This window comes from Entelurus aequoreus, linkage group LG17 (assembly GCF_033978785.1).
Source record: "Entelurus aequoreus isolate RoL-2023_Sb linkage group LG17, RoL_Eaeq_v1.1, whole genome shotgun sequence".
NCBI lineage: Eukaryota > Metazoa > Chordata > Actinopteri > Syngnathiformes > Syngnathidae > Entelurus > Entelurus aequoreus.
The window spans coordinates 4105345-4120344 of NC_084747.1; the positions used below are offsets into that span (position 1 = coordinate 4105345).

A 15000-nucleotide genomic window follows, 5' to 3' on the forward strand; every position below is an offset into this window, starting at 1 on the left:
TTTTTATTTTATTTTACCAGAATGTTTTTAAATATATATTTTATTAAGGAAAAAAGTCCTGTTTAGGGAGAAAAAAACAGGTGATACTATAGGAGAAAATCTGTAATTTTTTCAAGAAAAAAAAAATCACCAGTTGTATTTTATAGTTAGGAAAAACACTGTAGTAATAGTAATCTTATGATGAAAACATATTTCTTCAAGTTATTTTTTTTTTAGAAAAAACTGCTACCAAGTGTAGTACGACTTCACAGTATACACTTGGTATGTGCACTACTTTTACCCCCCATAAATTGTATTTTTCATAATTTTTTTAAATACCTTTTTATATCTTTTTTTTATTTATTTATTTAAATTTTATATCTTTTTAAAAATTTCACCAGAATTTTTTATATATTTTTATTAAGGAAAAAAATAAAAATTTTTTTATATATTTTTATTTTATTTTACCAGAATGTTTTTAAATATATATTTTATTAAGGAAAAAAGTCCTGTTTAGGGAGAAAAAAGCGAGTGATACTATAGGAAAAAATCTGTAATTTCTTCAAGAAAAAAATAAAAATCACCAGTTGTATTTTATATTTAGGAAAAACACTAAACAGTAATAGTAATCTTATGATGAAAACATGTTTCTTCAAGTTATTTTTTTTTTTTTAGAAAAAGCTGCTACCAAGTGTACAAAGTACGACTTCACAGTATACACTTGGTATGTGCACTATTTTTACCCCCCATAAATTGTATTTTTCATAAAAAATGTTTATACATTTTTTTTTTATTTTACCAGAATGTTTTTAAATATATATTTTATTAAGGAAAAAAGTCCTGTTTAGGGAGAAAAAAACAGGTGATACTATAGGAGAAAATCTGTAATTTTTTCAAGAAAAAAAAAATCACCAGTTGTATTTTATATTTAGGAAAAACACTAAATAGTAATAGTAATCTTATGATGAAAACATATTTCTTCAAGTTATTTTTTTTTTTAGAAAAAACTGCTACCAAGTGTACAAAGTACGACTTCACAGTATACACTTGGTATGTGCACTACTTTTACCCCCCATAAATTGTATTTTTCATAATTTTTTTAAATACCTTTTTATATCTTTTTTAAATTTATTCATTTAAATTTTATATCTTTTTTAAAATTTCACCAGAATTTTTTATATATTTTTATTAAGGAAAAAAGTCCTGTTTAGGGAGAAAATACAGGTGATACTATAGGAGAAAATCTGTATTTACTTCAAGAAAAAAAAAAAAAAATCACCTGTAGTCATGGTAATCTTATAATGATTTTTTTTTTTTTTAACTGCTACCAAGTGTACAAAGTACAACTTCACAGTGTGCACTTGGTAGTGTGCACTATTTTTACCCCCCATAAATTGTAATTTTCATAAAAAATGTTTATACATTTTTTTTTTATTTTACCAGAATGTTTTTAAATATATATTTTATTAAGGAAAAAAGTCCTGTTTAGGGAGAAAAAAACAGGTGATACTATAGGAGAAAATCTGTAATTTTTTCAAGAAAAAAAAAATCACCAGTTGTATTTTATATTTAGGAAAAACACTAAATAGTAATAGTAATCTTATGATGAAAACATATTTCTTCAAGTTATTTTTTTTTTTTAGAAAAAACTGCTACCAAGTGTACAAAGTACGACTTCACAGTATACACTTGGTATGTGCACTACTTTTACCCCCCATAAATTGTATTTTTCATAATTTTTTTAAATACCTTTTTATATCTTTTTTAAATTTATTCATTTAAATTTTATATCTTTTTTAAAATTTCACCAGAATTTTTTATATATTTTTATTAAGGAAAAAAGTCCTGTTTAGGGAGAAAATACAGGTGATACTATAGGAGAAAATCTGTATTTACTTCAAGAAAAAAAAAAAAAAATCACCTGTAGTCATGGTAATCTTATAATGATTTTTTTTTTTTTTAACTGCTACCAAGTGTACAAAGTACAACTTCACAGTGTGCACTTGGTAGTGTGCACTATTTTTACCCCCCATAAATTGTAATTTTCATAAAAAATGTTTATACATTTTTTTTTTATTTTACCAGAATGTTTTTAAATATATATTTTATTAAGGAAAAAAGTCCTGTTTAGGGAGAAAAAAACAGGTGATACTATAGGAGAAAATCTGTAATTTTTTCAAGAAAAAAAAAATCACCAGTTGTATTTTATATTTAGGAAAAACACTGTAGTAATAGTAATCTTATGATGAAAACATATTTCTTCAAGTTATTTTTTTTTTTAGAAAAAACTGCTACCAAGTGTACAAAGTACGACTTCACAGTATACACTTGGTAGTGTGCACTATTTTTACCCCCCATAAATTTTATTTTTCATATTTTTTTAAAATATCTTTTTATATATTTTTTTAATTTTTAATTGAAATTTTATATCTTTTTTAAAATTTCACCAGAATTTTTTATATATTTTTATTAAGGAAAAAAGTCCTGTTTAGGGAGAAAAAACAGGTGATACTATAGGAAAAAATCTGTATTGTCTTGAAGAAGGAAAAAAAATCACCTGTAGTCATGGTAATCTTATAATGATTTTTTTTTTTTTTTAACTGCTACCAAGTGTACAAAGTACAACTTCACAGTATACACTTGGTAGTGTGCACTATTTTCAACCCCCATAAATTGTATTTTTCATAAAAAATGTTTATAAATTTTTATTTTATTTTACCAGAATGTTTTTAAATATCTATTTTATTAAGGAAAAAAGTCCTGTTTAGGGAGAAAAAAACAGGTGATACTACAGGAGAAAATCTGTAATTTTTTCAAGAAAAAAAAAATCACCAGTTGTATTTTATATTTAGGAAAAACACTAAATAGTAATAGTAATCTTATGATGAAAACATATTTCTTCAAGTTATTTTTTTTTGAGAAAAAACTGCTACCAAGTGTACAAAGTACGACTTCACAGTATACACTTGGTAGTGTGCACTATTTTTACCCCCCATAAATTGTATTTTTCATAATTTTTTTAATATCTTTTTATATCTTTTTAAAAAAAAAAGAAATGTTATATCTTTTTAAAAATGTCACCAGAATTTTTAATATATTTTTATTAAGGAAAAATTTCCTGTTTAGGGAGAAAAAAACAGGTGATACTATAGGAGAAAATCTGTAATTTTTTCAAGAAAAAAAAAATCACCAGTTGTATTTTATATTTAGGAAAAACACTGTAGTAATAGTAATCTTATGATGAAAACATATTTCTTCAAGTTATTTTTTTTTGGAGAAAAAACTGCTACCAAGTGTACAAAGTACGACTTCACAGTATACACTTGGTAGTGTGCACTATTTTTACCCCCCATAAAAAAAAAATTTCATATTTTTTAAAAATATCTTTTTATATCTTTTTTTTAAATTTTTAATTGAAATTTTATATCTTTTTAAAAATTTCACCAGAATTTTTTATATATTTTTATTAAGGAAAAAAGTCCTGTTTAGGGAGAAAAAACAGGTGATACTATAGGAGAAAATCTGTATCTTCTTGAAGAAAAAAAAAAATCACCTGTAGTCATGGTAATCTTATAATGATTTTTTTTTTTTTTTTTAACTGCTACCAAGTGTACAAAGTACAACTTCACAGTGTGCACTTGGTAGTGTGCACTATTTTTACCCCCCATAAATTTTATTTTTCAAATTTTTTTTAAATATCTTTTTATATCTTTTTTTAAATTTTTAGTTGAAATTTTATATCTTTTTTAAAATTTCACCAGAATTTTTTATATATTTTTATTAAGGAAAAATGTCCTGTTTAGGGAGAAAAAAACAGGTGATACTATAGGACAAAATCTGTATTTACTTCAAGAAAAAAAAAAAAATCACCTGTAGTCATGGTAATCTTATAATGATTTTTTTTTTTAAACTGCCACCAAGTGTACAAAGTACAACTTCACAGTGTGCACTGCGTCGTGCACCATTTTCCTTTTTTTGTCCAGGTTAAAAATACATGAAATAAATGTTTTTCCCCTGAGACACACCAGAATAAAACGTAAATACCACATTTGCTTGGAAAAGTGTGTTTACTTTTGGGAAGTAGTACAACTTCCTGGTTGGTAAAAGCCACTTTGTTGTTGTCAATTCCTAGCCTAAAGAATCCTGACTGACCTCATGATATTGTTGACTGGAGAGTCTTTAATCAGGTGGTCCTGTGTCCTCCTCCAGAGCTCCATGAACAGGATGGCGGTGCAGGCGCTGGAGAAGATGGACACGCACAAGTTCAAGGCCAAAGGGAAAGGCCAACGCGAGAGCAGCTGTGGGCCGACCGACTCGCTGAGCAGCAGCTCCACGTCCGACTGCGCCATCTGTCTGGAAAAGTACATTGATGGCGAGGTAACGCAAATATTTACTTTCACACAAAATCTAGGACATTTTTGTCAAAAAATATTTTTCGTTAGGGGGAGGGGAAATTCATGTATCCATTATTTTTATTTTACCAAAAATATGACTTTTTATCTCTCCAAAACATACCAAATCGCCTTGGAAAAAATATGTTGATTAAAAATTTTTTTTTAAAAAGTACCACAAAGACTACAAAATGACTTTTCCCCCAAAACATCCTCATTTTTCTTTGACAAAACACACATTGCTTTTAAGAATAATCTCTAAAAAAAAGGATGCGTATTTCTACTTTTGAATTATGTTTTTTCAAGAAAAAAAAAGTACTGCCACAATGCTTTTATCCCGTGAAAATGAAATACTTCATGCAGGGTGAAAATACATCGTATTTTCAGAAATAAATAAAAAATTTAAAAAAGGTGAAACAAGAAGTATTTCTTTAAGAAAGTCATATTACAGAAAACAAGTTGGTTTAATGTAAAAACAAATGTATATGTTATATATAAATATATCTTTATACATATACCGTATATATACATATATATACACACACATATATATATACACATGTATACATACATATATATACACATTTACATATATGTATGTATATATATATACATATATATATATGTGTATATATATACACATTTACGTATATGTATGTATATATATATATATATACATACATATGTATGTATATACATATATATATTTATATATATACATACATATGTATGTATGATGTATGTGTTTATATATATGTATATATATATATATGTATGATGTATGTATATATACATATATATATATGTGTATATATACATATATATGTGTATATATACATATATGTATATATACGCATATGTATGTATATATATTTATGTATATATATATATACGTATATATATACATATATGTATGATGTATGTATATATATACATATATATGTGTGTATATATATACATACATATATATGTGTATATATATACATAATTATATATATAAATATATACGTATATATGTATATATATACGTATATATGTGTATATATATATGTATATATAGATATATATATATATATATGTATGTATATATGTATGTTTGTATGTATATATATGTATGTTTGTATGTATATATATATGTTTATATATGTATGTATATATATATATGTATATATATATATGTATTTATATATATGTATGTATATGTGTATATATGTATGTATATACATGTGTATATATATGTATGTATATATATATAAATGTGTGTATATATATTTATGTATATGTATATATATATATATATATTTATGTATATATATATATATATATATATATATATATATATATATATATATATATATATATATATATATATATATATATATATATATATATATATATATATATGTATATATGTTAGAATAAAGTCTTGATTCCACCAGATTAAAGTTTTTTTTGACAAAAATGTATTAATTTATTTTTGACAAAAATTTAAAAAGAAAATACCAGATTGACTTTTTAATGGTAAAATGAGCATTTTTTTTTCAAATTTAAACAAATGAAACAATCCCCCAAGTTTTTTTATTCTTCTTCTTCTAATATACAAAGAAAAAAGCTGCATTCGTGTGTGTGTGTGTGTGTGTGTGTGTGTGTGGCCTGGAAGTAGGAGACAAGTGTGTGTTTAATGGCAGCAAACAAACGCCAGCATGAAACTTTGTGAAGCAGCAACAAAAGGAGGGAAGTTCCCCTGATGTGCGCCGAGACTTTGCAGGGCCGCCATCTTCACTCCTGTTGTTTGGGGGGTCCCTTTCAGCGCACACCTGGACAGATAACTGCCCACAATGACATCCCAGACAGGCCTGGGATGTCATCACGCTTCCTGTTTTCCCAGCGTGCCTCAAAGCGGCTCACTTTACCCCCCTTAAAAGGACTCTTCTTAGTCAGGAGGTCAAAAGACACAATTAAGTGTTGCACACAGGAAGTGTGCATGTAGCAAAGCCAAGTAAACGCATTTGCTGCCGCCTTGTGGACAATAAGTTAAATGCGGGAAAAAGTGTTAACATCTTTGTTGTCCTGCTTGCAGGAGCTGCGGGTCATCCCCTGTGCTCACAGGTTCCATAAGAAATGTGTGGACCCTTGGCTGCTGCAGCACCACACCTGCCCCCACTGCAGGCACAACATCATCGGTGAGGCCCTCACCTACTTTACTGTGCAACATGACCAGATTTTAATACCTTTAATACTATGATGTTATAGCAGAGCCGTTTTAGTTGCTTTTGTTTTTAATACATTTATATCACAATCCTAAATAATATTTTTCAATAATATGTTATAAAAATACCACAAAATGCATGTTTTTTTTTTCTATTTTTGAAAAGTCATATTTTCTCAACACCATTATGGCGCAATTACGAGAAAAACAGTATATATTTTCTGAGGAAAAATGAATTTCAAGGAAAAAAGTAATTAGAGAAAATATAGTAAAATATTTTTCAAAAAAGTTATGCAGTTACAAGGTTTTCTCAAGCATGTTATTTTATTTCCATGAAGAAAAAAGTTGTAGTAATTTCCTATTAGTACAAGGAACACACAATAAAATGAATAATAACAAATTTGCATTTGGGGGGGGAGAGAGAAAATAAATATTTCAAAAAAAAATACAACTTTTGCAGAAAGGAAGAAAAGTTTTTTTTAAGGAAAAATCTGCTACCAAGTGTACAAAGTACGACTTCACAGTGTGCACTATTTTTTTTACCCCCCCATAAGTCATACTTTCCATACATTTTTTAAATTTCAAGAGAATTTTTAAATATTTTTATTAAGGAAAAAAGTCCTGTTTAGGGAGAACAAAAACGGGTGATTTTATTGGAGAAAATCTGTATTTTCTTCAAGGAAAAAAAATAAAAATTTCACCAGATTAAAGTTATATTTTATATTTAGGAAAAACACTGTAGCCATAGTAATCTTATGATGAAAACATATTTCTTCAAGTTGTTGTTTTTTTAAGGAAAAATCTGCTACCAAGTGCATATTTTTAATACGTTTAATACTATGATTTTATCGCAGATCCGTTTTAGTTGCTTTTGTTTTTAATACATTTATATCACAATCCTAAATAATATTTTTCAATAATATGTTATAAAAATACCACAAAATTCATGTTTTTTTTTCTATTTTTCAAAAGTCATATTTTCTCAACACCATTATGGCACAATTACAAGAAAAACAGTATTTATTTTCTGAGGAAAAATGAATTTGAAGGAAAAAAGTAATTAGAGAAAATATAGTACAATATTTTTCAAAAAAGTTATGCAGTTACAAGGTTTTCTCAAACATGTTATTTTATTTCCATGAAGAAAAAAGTTGTAGTAATTTCCTATTAGTACAAGGAACACACAATAAAATGAATAATAACAAATTTGCATTTGGGGGGGGGAGAAAATTAATATTTCAAAAACAAAATACAACTTTTGCAGAAAGGAAGAAAAGTTTTTTTTAAGGAAAAATCTGCTACCAAGTGTACAAAGTACGACTTTACAGTGTGCACTATTTTTTTTACCCCCCATAAATCATATTTTCCATACATTTTTAAAATATATTTTTTAAATTTCACAATAATTTTTTTATATTTTTATTAAGGAAAAAAGTCCTGTTTAGGGAGAACAAAAATGGGTGATTTTATTGGAGAAAATCTGTATTTTCTTCAAGGAAAAAAAAAAAAAAAATTCACCAGATTAAAGTTATATTTTATATTTAGGAAAAACACTGTAGCCATAGTAATCTTATGATGAAAACATATTTCTTCAAGTTGTTTTTTTTGTTGTTTTTTTTTAAGGAAAAATCTGCTACCAAATGCATATTTTTAATACCTTTAATACTATGATTTTATCGCAGATCCGTTTTAGTTGCTTTTGTTTTTAATACATTTATATCACAATCCTAAATAATATTTTTCAATAATATGTTATAAAAATACCACAAAATGCATGTTTTTTTTTTCCATTTTTGAAAAGTCATATTTTCTCAACACCATTATGGCACAATTACAAGAAAAACAGTATTTATTTTCTGAGGAAAAATGAATTTGAAGGAAAAAAGTAATTAGAGAAAATATAGTACAATATTTTTCAAAAAAGTTATGCAGTTACAAGGTTTTCTCAAACATGTTATTTTATTTCCATGAAGAAAAAAGATGTAGTAATTTTCTATTAGTACAAGAAACACACAATAAAATGAATAATAACAAATTTGCATTAGGGGGGGAGAGAAAATTAATATTTCAAAAACAAAATACAACTTTTGCAGAAAGGAAGAAAAGTTTTTTTTAAGGAAAAATCTGCTACCAAGTGTACAAAGTACGACTTCACAGTGTGCACTATTTTTTTTACCCCCCCATAAATCAAATTTTCAATACATTTTTTATATATATTTTTTTAAATTTCACCAGAATTTTTTTATATTTTTATTAAGGAAAAAAGTCCTGTTTAGGGAGAACAAAAACGGGTGATTTTATTGGAGAAAATCTGTATTTTCTTCAAGGAAAAAAAATGAAAATTTCACCAGATTAAAGTTATATTTTATATTTAGGAAAAACACTGTAGCCATAGTAATCTTATGATGAAAACATATTTCTTCAAGTTTTTTGTTTTTTTTCGTTTTTTTTTTTTAAGGAAAAATCTGCTACCAAGTGCATATTTTTAATACGTTTAATACTATGATTTTATCGCAGATCCGTTTTAGTTGCTTTTGTTTTTAATACATTTATATCACAATCCTAAATAGTATTTTTCAATAATATGTAATAAAAATACCACAAAATGCATGTTTTTTTTAGTTATTTTTGAAAAGTCATATTTTCTCAACACCATTATGGCACAATTACAAGAAAAACAGTATTTATTTTCTGAGGAAAAATGAATTTGAAGGAAAAAAGTAATTTGAGTATAGAATATAGTACAATATTTTTCAAAAAAGTTATGCAGTTACAAGGTTTTCTCAAACATGTTATTTTATTTCCATGAAGAAAAAAGTTGTAGTAATTTTCTATTAGTACAAGAAACACACAATAAAATGAATAATAACAAATTTGCATTTGGGGGGGGAGAGAAAAAAAATATTTCAAAAACAAAATACAACTTTTGCAGAAAGGAAGAAGTTTTTTTTCAGGAAAAATCTGCTACCAAGTGTACAAAGTACGACTTCACAGTGTGCACTATTTTTTTTACCCCCCAATAAATCAAATTTTCAATACATTTTTTATATATATATATTTTTAAATTTCACCAGAATTTTTTAATATTTTTATTAAGGAAAAAAGTCCTGTTTAGGGAGAACAAAAACGTGTGATTTTATTGGAGAAAAACTGTATTTTCTTCAAGGAAAAAAAATAAAAATTTCACCAGATTAAAGTTATATTTTATATTTAGGAAAAACACTGTAGCCATAGTAATCTTATGATGAAAACATATTTCTTCAAGTTGTTTTTTTTTAAGGAAAAATTTGCTACCAAATGCATATTTTTAATACGTTTAATACTATGATTTTATCGCAGATCCGTTTTAGTTGCTTTTGTTTTTAATACATTTATATCACAATCCTAAATAATATTTTTCAATAATATGTTATAAAAATACCACAAAATGCATGTTTTTTTTTTCTATTTTTGAAAAGTCATATTTTCGCAACACCATTATGGCACAATTACAAGAAAAACAGTATTTATTTTCTGAGGAAAAATGAATTTGAAGGAAAAAAGTAATTTGAGTATAGAATATAGTACAATATTTTTCAAAAAAGTTATGCAGTTGCAAGGTTTTCTCAAACATGTTATTTTATTTCCATGAAGAAAAAAGTTTTAGTAATTTTGTATTAGTACAAGAAACACACAATAAAATGAATAATAACAAATTAGCATTTTTGGGGGCGGGGGCCAGAAAATAAGTATTTCAAAAACAAAATAAAACTTTTGCATAAAGGAAGAAAAGTTTTTGTTAAGAAAATGTTTTTAATATTCTGGAATTTTTTTTTAAAAATAGTCGTGATAGTACTACAGTTTTCCAAATTCTCCTTTTATTTACAGAAAACTGTGCACTTTAGGGATCAAGTGGTATTTATTAAGGGAAACAAAGTATAAAAAAATAAATAATACAATGATAAATGAGCTTTTTTCTCTATTGAAAAAAAAAATATTCCAGAAAAGAAATATTACAAGAAGAATAAAAATAAAACAATTGGAGAAAGGTTCTGATTTTAAGAGGAATACAGAAAAGTTTTGAAAGTGAGAAAATGCACAAAAATAAAGCGTGTCAATTTGCTTCTGTTCTTTTCTACAGAGCAAAAGAAGGGAAATTCCGGCCCCTTCTGCATGGACACGGGTAACCCAGTCCACGGGCGCCAGCAAAGGGTGGTCCTGCCAGTCCACTATCCCGGTAGAGTCCACCGCGCCGGCCAGGTGACCGCCTACCCGACGAGGACCAGCATGGACCCCCACGGCAACGCCGTCACGGTACTCACGGTGGACCAGCACCCGGATCCTCAGGGCCTGTACCCGCCCCAGTCGGCGTCTTCCTTCCTGCGGAGCTACCACCCCGCGCTCCACATGGACCACTCCCTCGGCCCCCACCACTGCGGACTGGAGCACCGGGGGCCCCCCGCCTACCAAGCCCCGCCGCACCACGCCGCCATCAAACGGCCCAAGTTTGCCGGCCGCAACTTCTCGCGGGCGGCGTGCTTCTCGCAGTACGAGACAATGTACCAGCACTACTACTTTCAGGGCTTGACTTTCCCCCAGCAGCCCGAGGGCGGCGCGGCGCCGGCGGGCCCGGGCGGGGCTCACAAGGGCCACCACGGCAGGGCCTTCCAGCAGGGACTGTTGTACCCCACCGTGGTGCACGTGGCGCCGGCCTCCTCCTCCAGGATAGGGGAGGGCGGGAGCGTGTCTGGCCTGAGCTGCTACCACGGCCACCGCTCGGTGTGCAGCGGCTATCTCGGCGACTGCCCGGGCAGCGACAGCAGCAGCAGCAGCTCAGGCCAGTGCCACTGCTCCTCCAGCGACTCCATGTTGGACTGCACTGAGGTCAGCAATCAGGGAGTTTACGGCAGCTGCTCCACCTTCCGCAGCTCGCTGAGCAGCGACTACGACCCGTACGTCTACCGGAGCAAGAGCCCTTACAGGGGCTCCACGGGGGAGGTGGCCCCTTCGGCGGAGTCGTCCGGACCCTCAGGACACGACTGCCTCCAGCTCCCTGCGGGGGACCACCTCTCCAACTGCAGCAGTCGATCGTCACTGGAACCCAGGGAGAACAGCAGCACTTGTGCTACCTCAGGCGCCGCTTCGGAGGCCGGCGGGACAGACCGCCGGGCGAAGGCGGCCCACGAGGACGCGGCGGAGCCGGCGGCGTGCGGCTGCTGCCCCGAAGCGCTTCCTCACAACGCGGACCAAGCGGGACGCTGTCACAGGGGGATTGACTTTCATAGCGCCGCCTCCAAGAACTACTTTCCCTCCGAGCACTCGTGCGCCCCCTCAGAGCCCATAAGCTACGACGGACTGCCCCGCTGTTTTTACAAAGAGATGAAGGTGCACCGGGCCGCCGCGGGGCGCTACGCGGAGGACTACGCCGTCACCGTACAGTACGCCGACTCGGAGGCGGGCTCGGCTCAGGTCTGCTGCGAACTCAACCAGAGGATACCCATAATTCCCGAGGACACCGACTGCGAAATGGGCGAGGAGACGCATCGCAGCAGCTTGCTGCGCGCCGGCGTCACGCCGCCGGAGACGGAAGCGCACGCGGAGCCCGGCGAGGACTTCTTCACCTCGTCGCAGTCGAGCAGGCAGGCGGAGGAGACCCGAGCGTTGTTTCGCCCGCAACTCTCCAGTACTGAGGGCGGGGTTGGCGTTTAAAAAGCGCAGCAGTCATTCAAACCTTCAGTTGCCTTTGCTCTCTTGAATGTTGTCACCACAGGAATGTGTCGCCGCTCGCCCTCATTCCTGCGGCCGCACACGCCGCTCTTTCAATTAGAAACCAGCAGGCCCCACTTTTCGTAATTGGCGCCGTCACGCGCAGGATCACTCACTGCCTATAACGCCTGGCCTAGATGGTACCGCCATGGCAGGGAACCTTTCTGCTGCTCATGTTACTCAAGACCCACAAACGCGTCCTCGCCACCAAGCGCTAATGTTCCGTTCGGTTCCTACCTACGCATTGTTCCCGGTTTTTTCATTTCCCACCCGACCTCAGACTTCTCTGCTTGTCGCGGTGGTACCATATGAGTTGGGAAATTGTGTTAGATGTAAATATAAACGGAATACAATGATTTGCAAATCCTTTTCAAGCCATATTCAGTTGAATGCACTACAAAGACAACATATTTGATGTTCAAACTCAAAAACTTTATTTTTTTTCCGCAAATAATAATGAACTTTGAATTTCATGGCTGCAACACGTGCCAAAGTAGTTGGGAAAGGGCATGTTCACCACTGTGTTACATGGCCTTTCCTTTTAACAACACTCAGTAAAGGTTTGGGAACTGAGGAGACACATTTTTGAAGCTTCTCAGGTGGAATTCTTTCCCATTCTTGCTTGATGTACAGCTTAAGTTGTTCAACAGTCCGGGGGTCTCCCTTCTGCTATTTTAGGTGCCACACATTTTCAATGTCTGGACTACAGGCAGGCCAGTCTAGTACCCGCACTCTTTTACTATGAAGCCACGTTGATGTAACACGTGGCTTGGCATTGTCTTGCTGAAATAAGCAGGGGCGTCCATTATGTTGCTCCAAAACCTGTATGTACCTTTCAGCATTAATGGCGCCTTCACAGATGTGTAAGTTACCCATGTCTTGGGCACTAATACACCCCCATACCATCACACATGCTGCCTTTTACACTTTGCGCCTAGAACAATCCGGGTGGTTCTTTTCCTCTTTGGTCCGGAGGACACGACGTCCACAGTTTCCAAAAACAATTTGAAATGTGGACTCGTCAGACCACAGAACACTTTTCCACTTTGTATCAGTCCATCTTAGATGAGCTCAGGCCCAGCCAAGCCGATGGCGTTTCTGGGTGTTGTTGATAAACGGTTTTTCGCCTTGCATAGGAGAGTTTTAACTTGCACTTACAGATGTAGCGACCAACTGTAGTTACTGACAGTGTGTTTCTGAGCCCATGTGGCGATATCCTTTACACACCGATGTGGCTTGTTGATGCAGTACAGCCTGAGGGATGGAAGGTCACGGCCTTAGCTGTGATTTCTTCAGATTCTCTGAACCCTTTGATGATATTACGGAGCGTAGATGGTGAAATCCCTAAATTCCTTGCAATAGCTGCTTGAGAAAGGTTGTTCTTAAACCGTTCAACAATTTGCTCAGGCATTTGTTGACAAAGTGGTGACCCTCGCCCCATCCTTGTTTGTGAATGACTGAGCATTTCATGGAATCTACTTGTATACCCAATCATGGCACCCACCTGTTCCCAATTAGCCTGCACACCTGTGGGATGTTCCAAATAAGTGTTTGATGAGCATTCCTCAACTTGATCAGTATTTATTGCCAACTTTGTCACGTGTTGCTGCCATCAAATTATAAAGTTAATGATTATTTGCACACAAAAAAAATGTTTATCAGTTTGAACATCAAATATGTTGTCTTGGTAACATATTTAATTAAATATGGGTTGAACATGATTTGCAAATCATTGTATTCCGTTTATATTTACATCTAACACAATTTCCCAACTCATATGGAAACGGGGTTTGTACTTTACAACGTTAGCATGATCACAAGTTGTTCACCAACTGCACGGCAAACGTAAGAAGTCAGACGTTAGGATGTTAGTTTTTTTTAGCTGAGGGCGGACGAGTTTCAAACATCGGTACGATACAGGTGGCGCTCGCTTCACAGCTGCTTGCCCTCAAAAAGGTTCATGTCCGACCCGAGGCGTCACACCTTTCCGTGAAATTAAGTCAAATTTTAACCATTTCTTTGACTTTTTGCCAGTGCTCCAGTTGGACTTTTAGAAGGTCCAACTTGAACTGTCTGACAATTTGCTTTAAGATGTGTAGCGAAGCCCGCTGCCCCTGTGAAGGTTCAATTCTGACTTGAACAGTTTACAGTTGGCTTAATTCTAAGATGCGCACCAAGCCTGATTTCCCCCTTGCAGGTTAAATACTGACTTCAACAACCTCATTCCTTCCACAGAACTGTAGCGGATTTTATTTTAAGGAATGTAGCGAAGCCTGATTCCACCCTTGAAAATGTTATTCCGATTTGAACTGTCCCACAGTTGCATTTACTTTAAGAAGGGTAGCAAAGCCTTACTTCACCTTGGAAGGTAAAACTTTTGACATGAACTGTCTGACAGTTTGATTTTTTTTTTTAGATGCGTAGTGAAGCCTGATTTTCCCCTGGAAATTGAAATTCCGACTTAAACTGTCGGACAGGTAGCTTTGTTTTAAGATGTGTAGCGAAGACTAACTCCCCCCCGGAAAGCTAAATTCCAACTTAAACTGGCCGACATTTGGCTTTATTTTAAGAAGTGTAGCAAAGCCTAATTTTCTCCTGGAAGGGAAAATTTTTCACATAAACAGTCCTACAGCTGGCTTTATTTTAAGATGCGTAGCGAATATATGTGTGTATATA

At 33.3% G+C, this 15000-nt stretch overlaps 1 protein-coding gene across 2 annotated transcripts in view; it reads left to right on the forward strand.

Moving 5' to 3' along the window:
• The window catches only part of znrf3 (zinc and ring finger 3), a 162875-nt gene extending 147891 nt beyond the window's left edge, over nt 1–14984 (forward strand). For both annotated transcript variants that reach the window (XM_062024430.1, XM_062024431.1), the window contains exons 6-8: nt 4189–4356; nt 6451–6553; nt 10700–14984. In XM_062024430.1, coding sequence (XP_061880414.1) covers nt 4189–4356; nt 6451–6553; nt 10700–12267 — 1839 coding nt within the window. In that variant the 3' untranslated portion in view covers nt 12268–14984. The remainder of the gene's footprint in view (nt 1–4188; nt 4357–6450; nt 6554–10699) is intronic.
• Nucleotides 14985–15000: the final 16 nt, after the last annotated feature.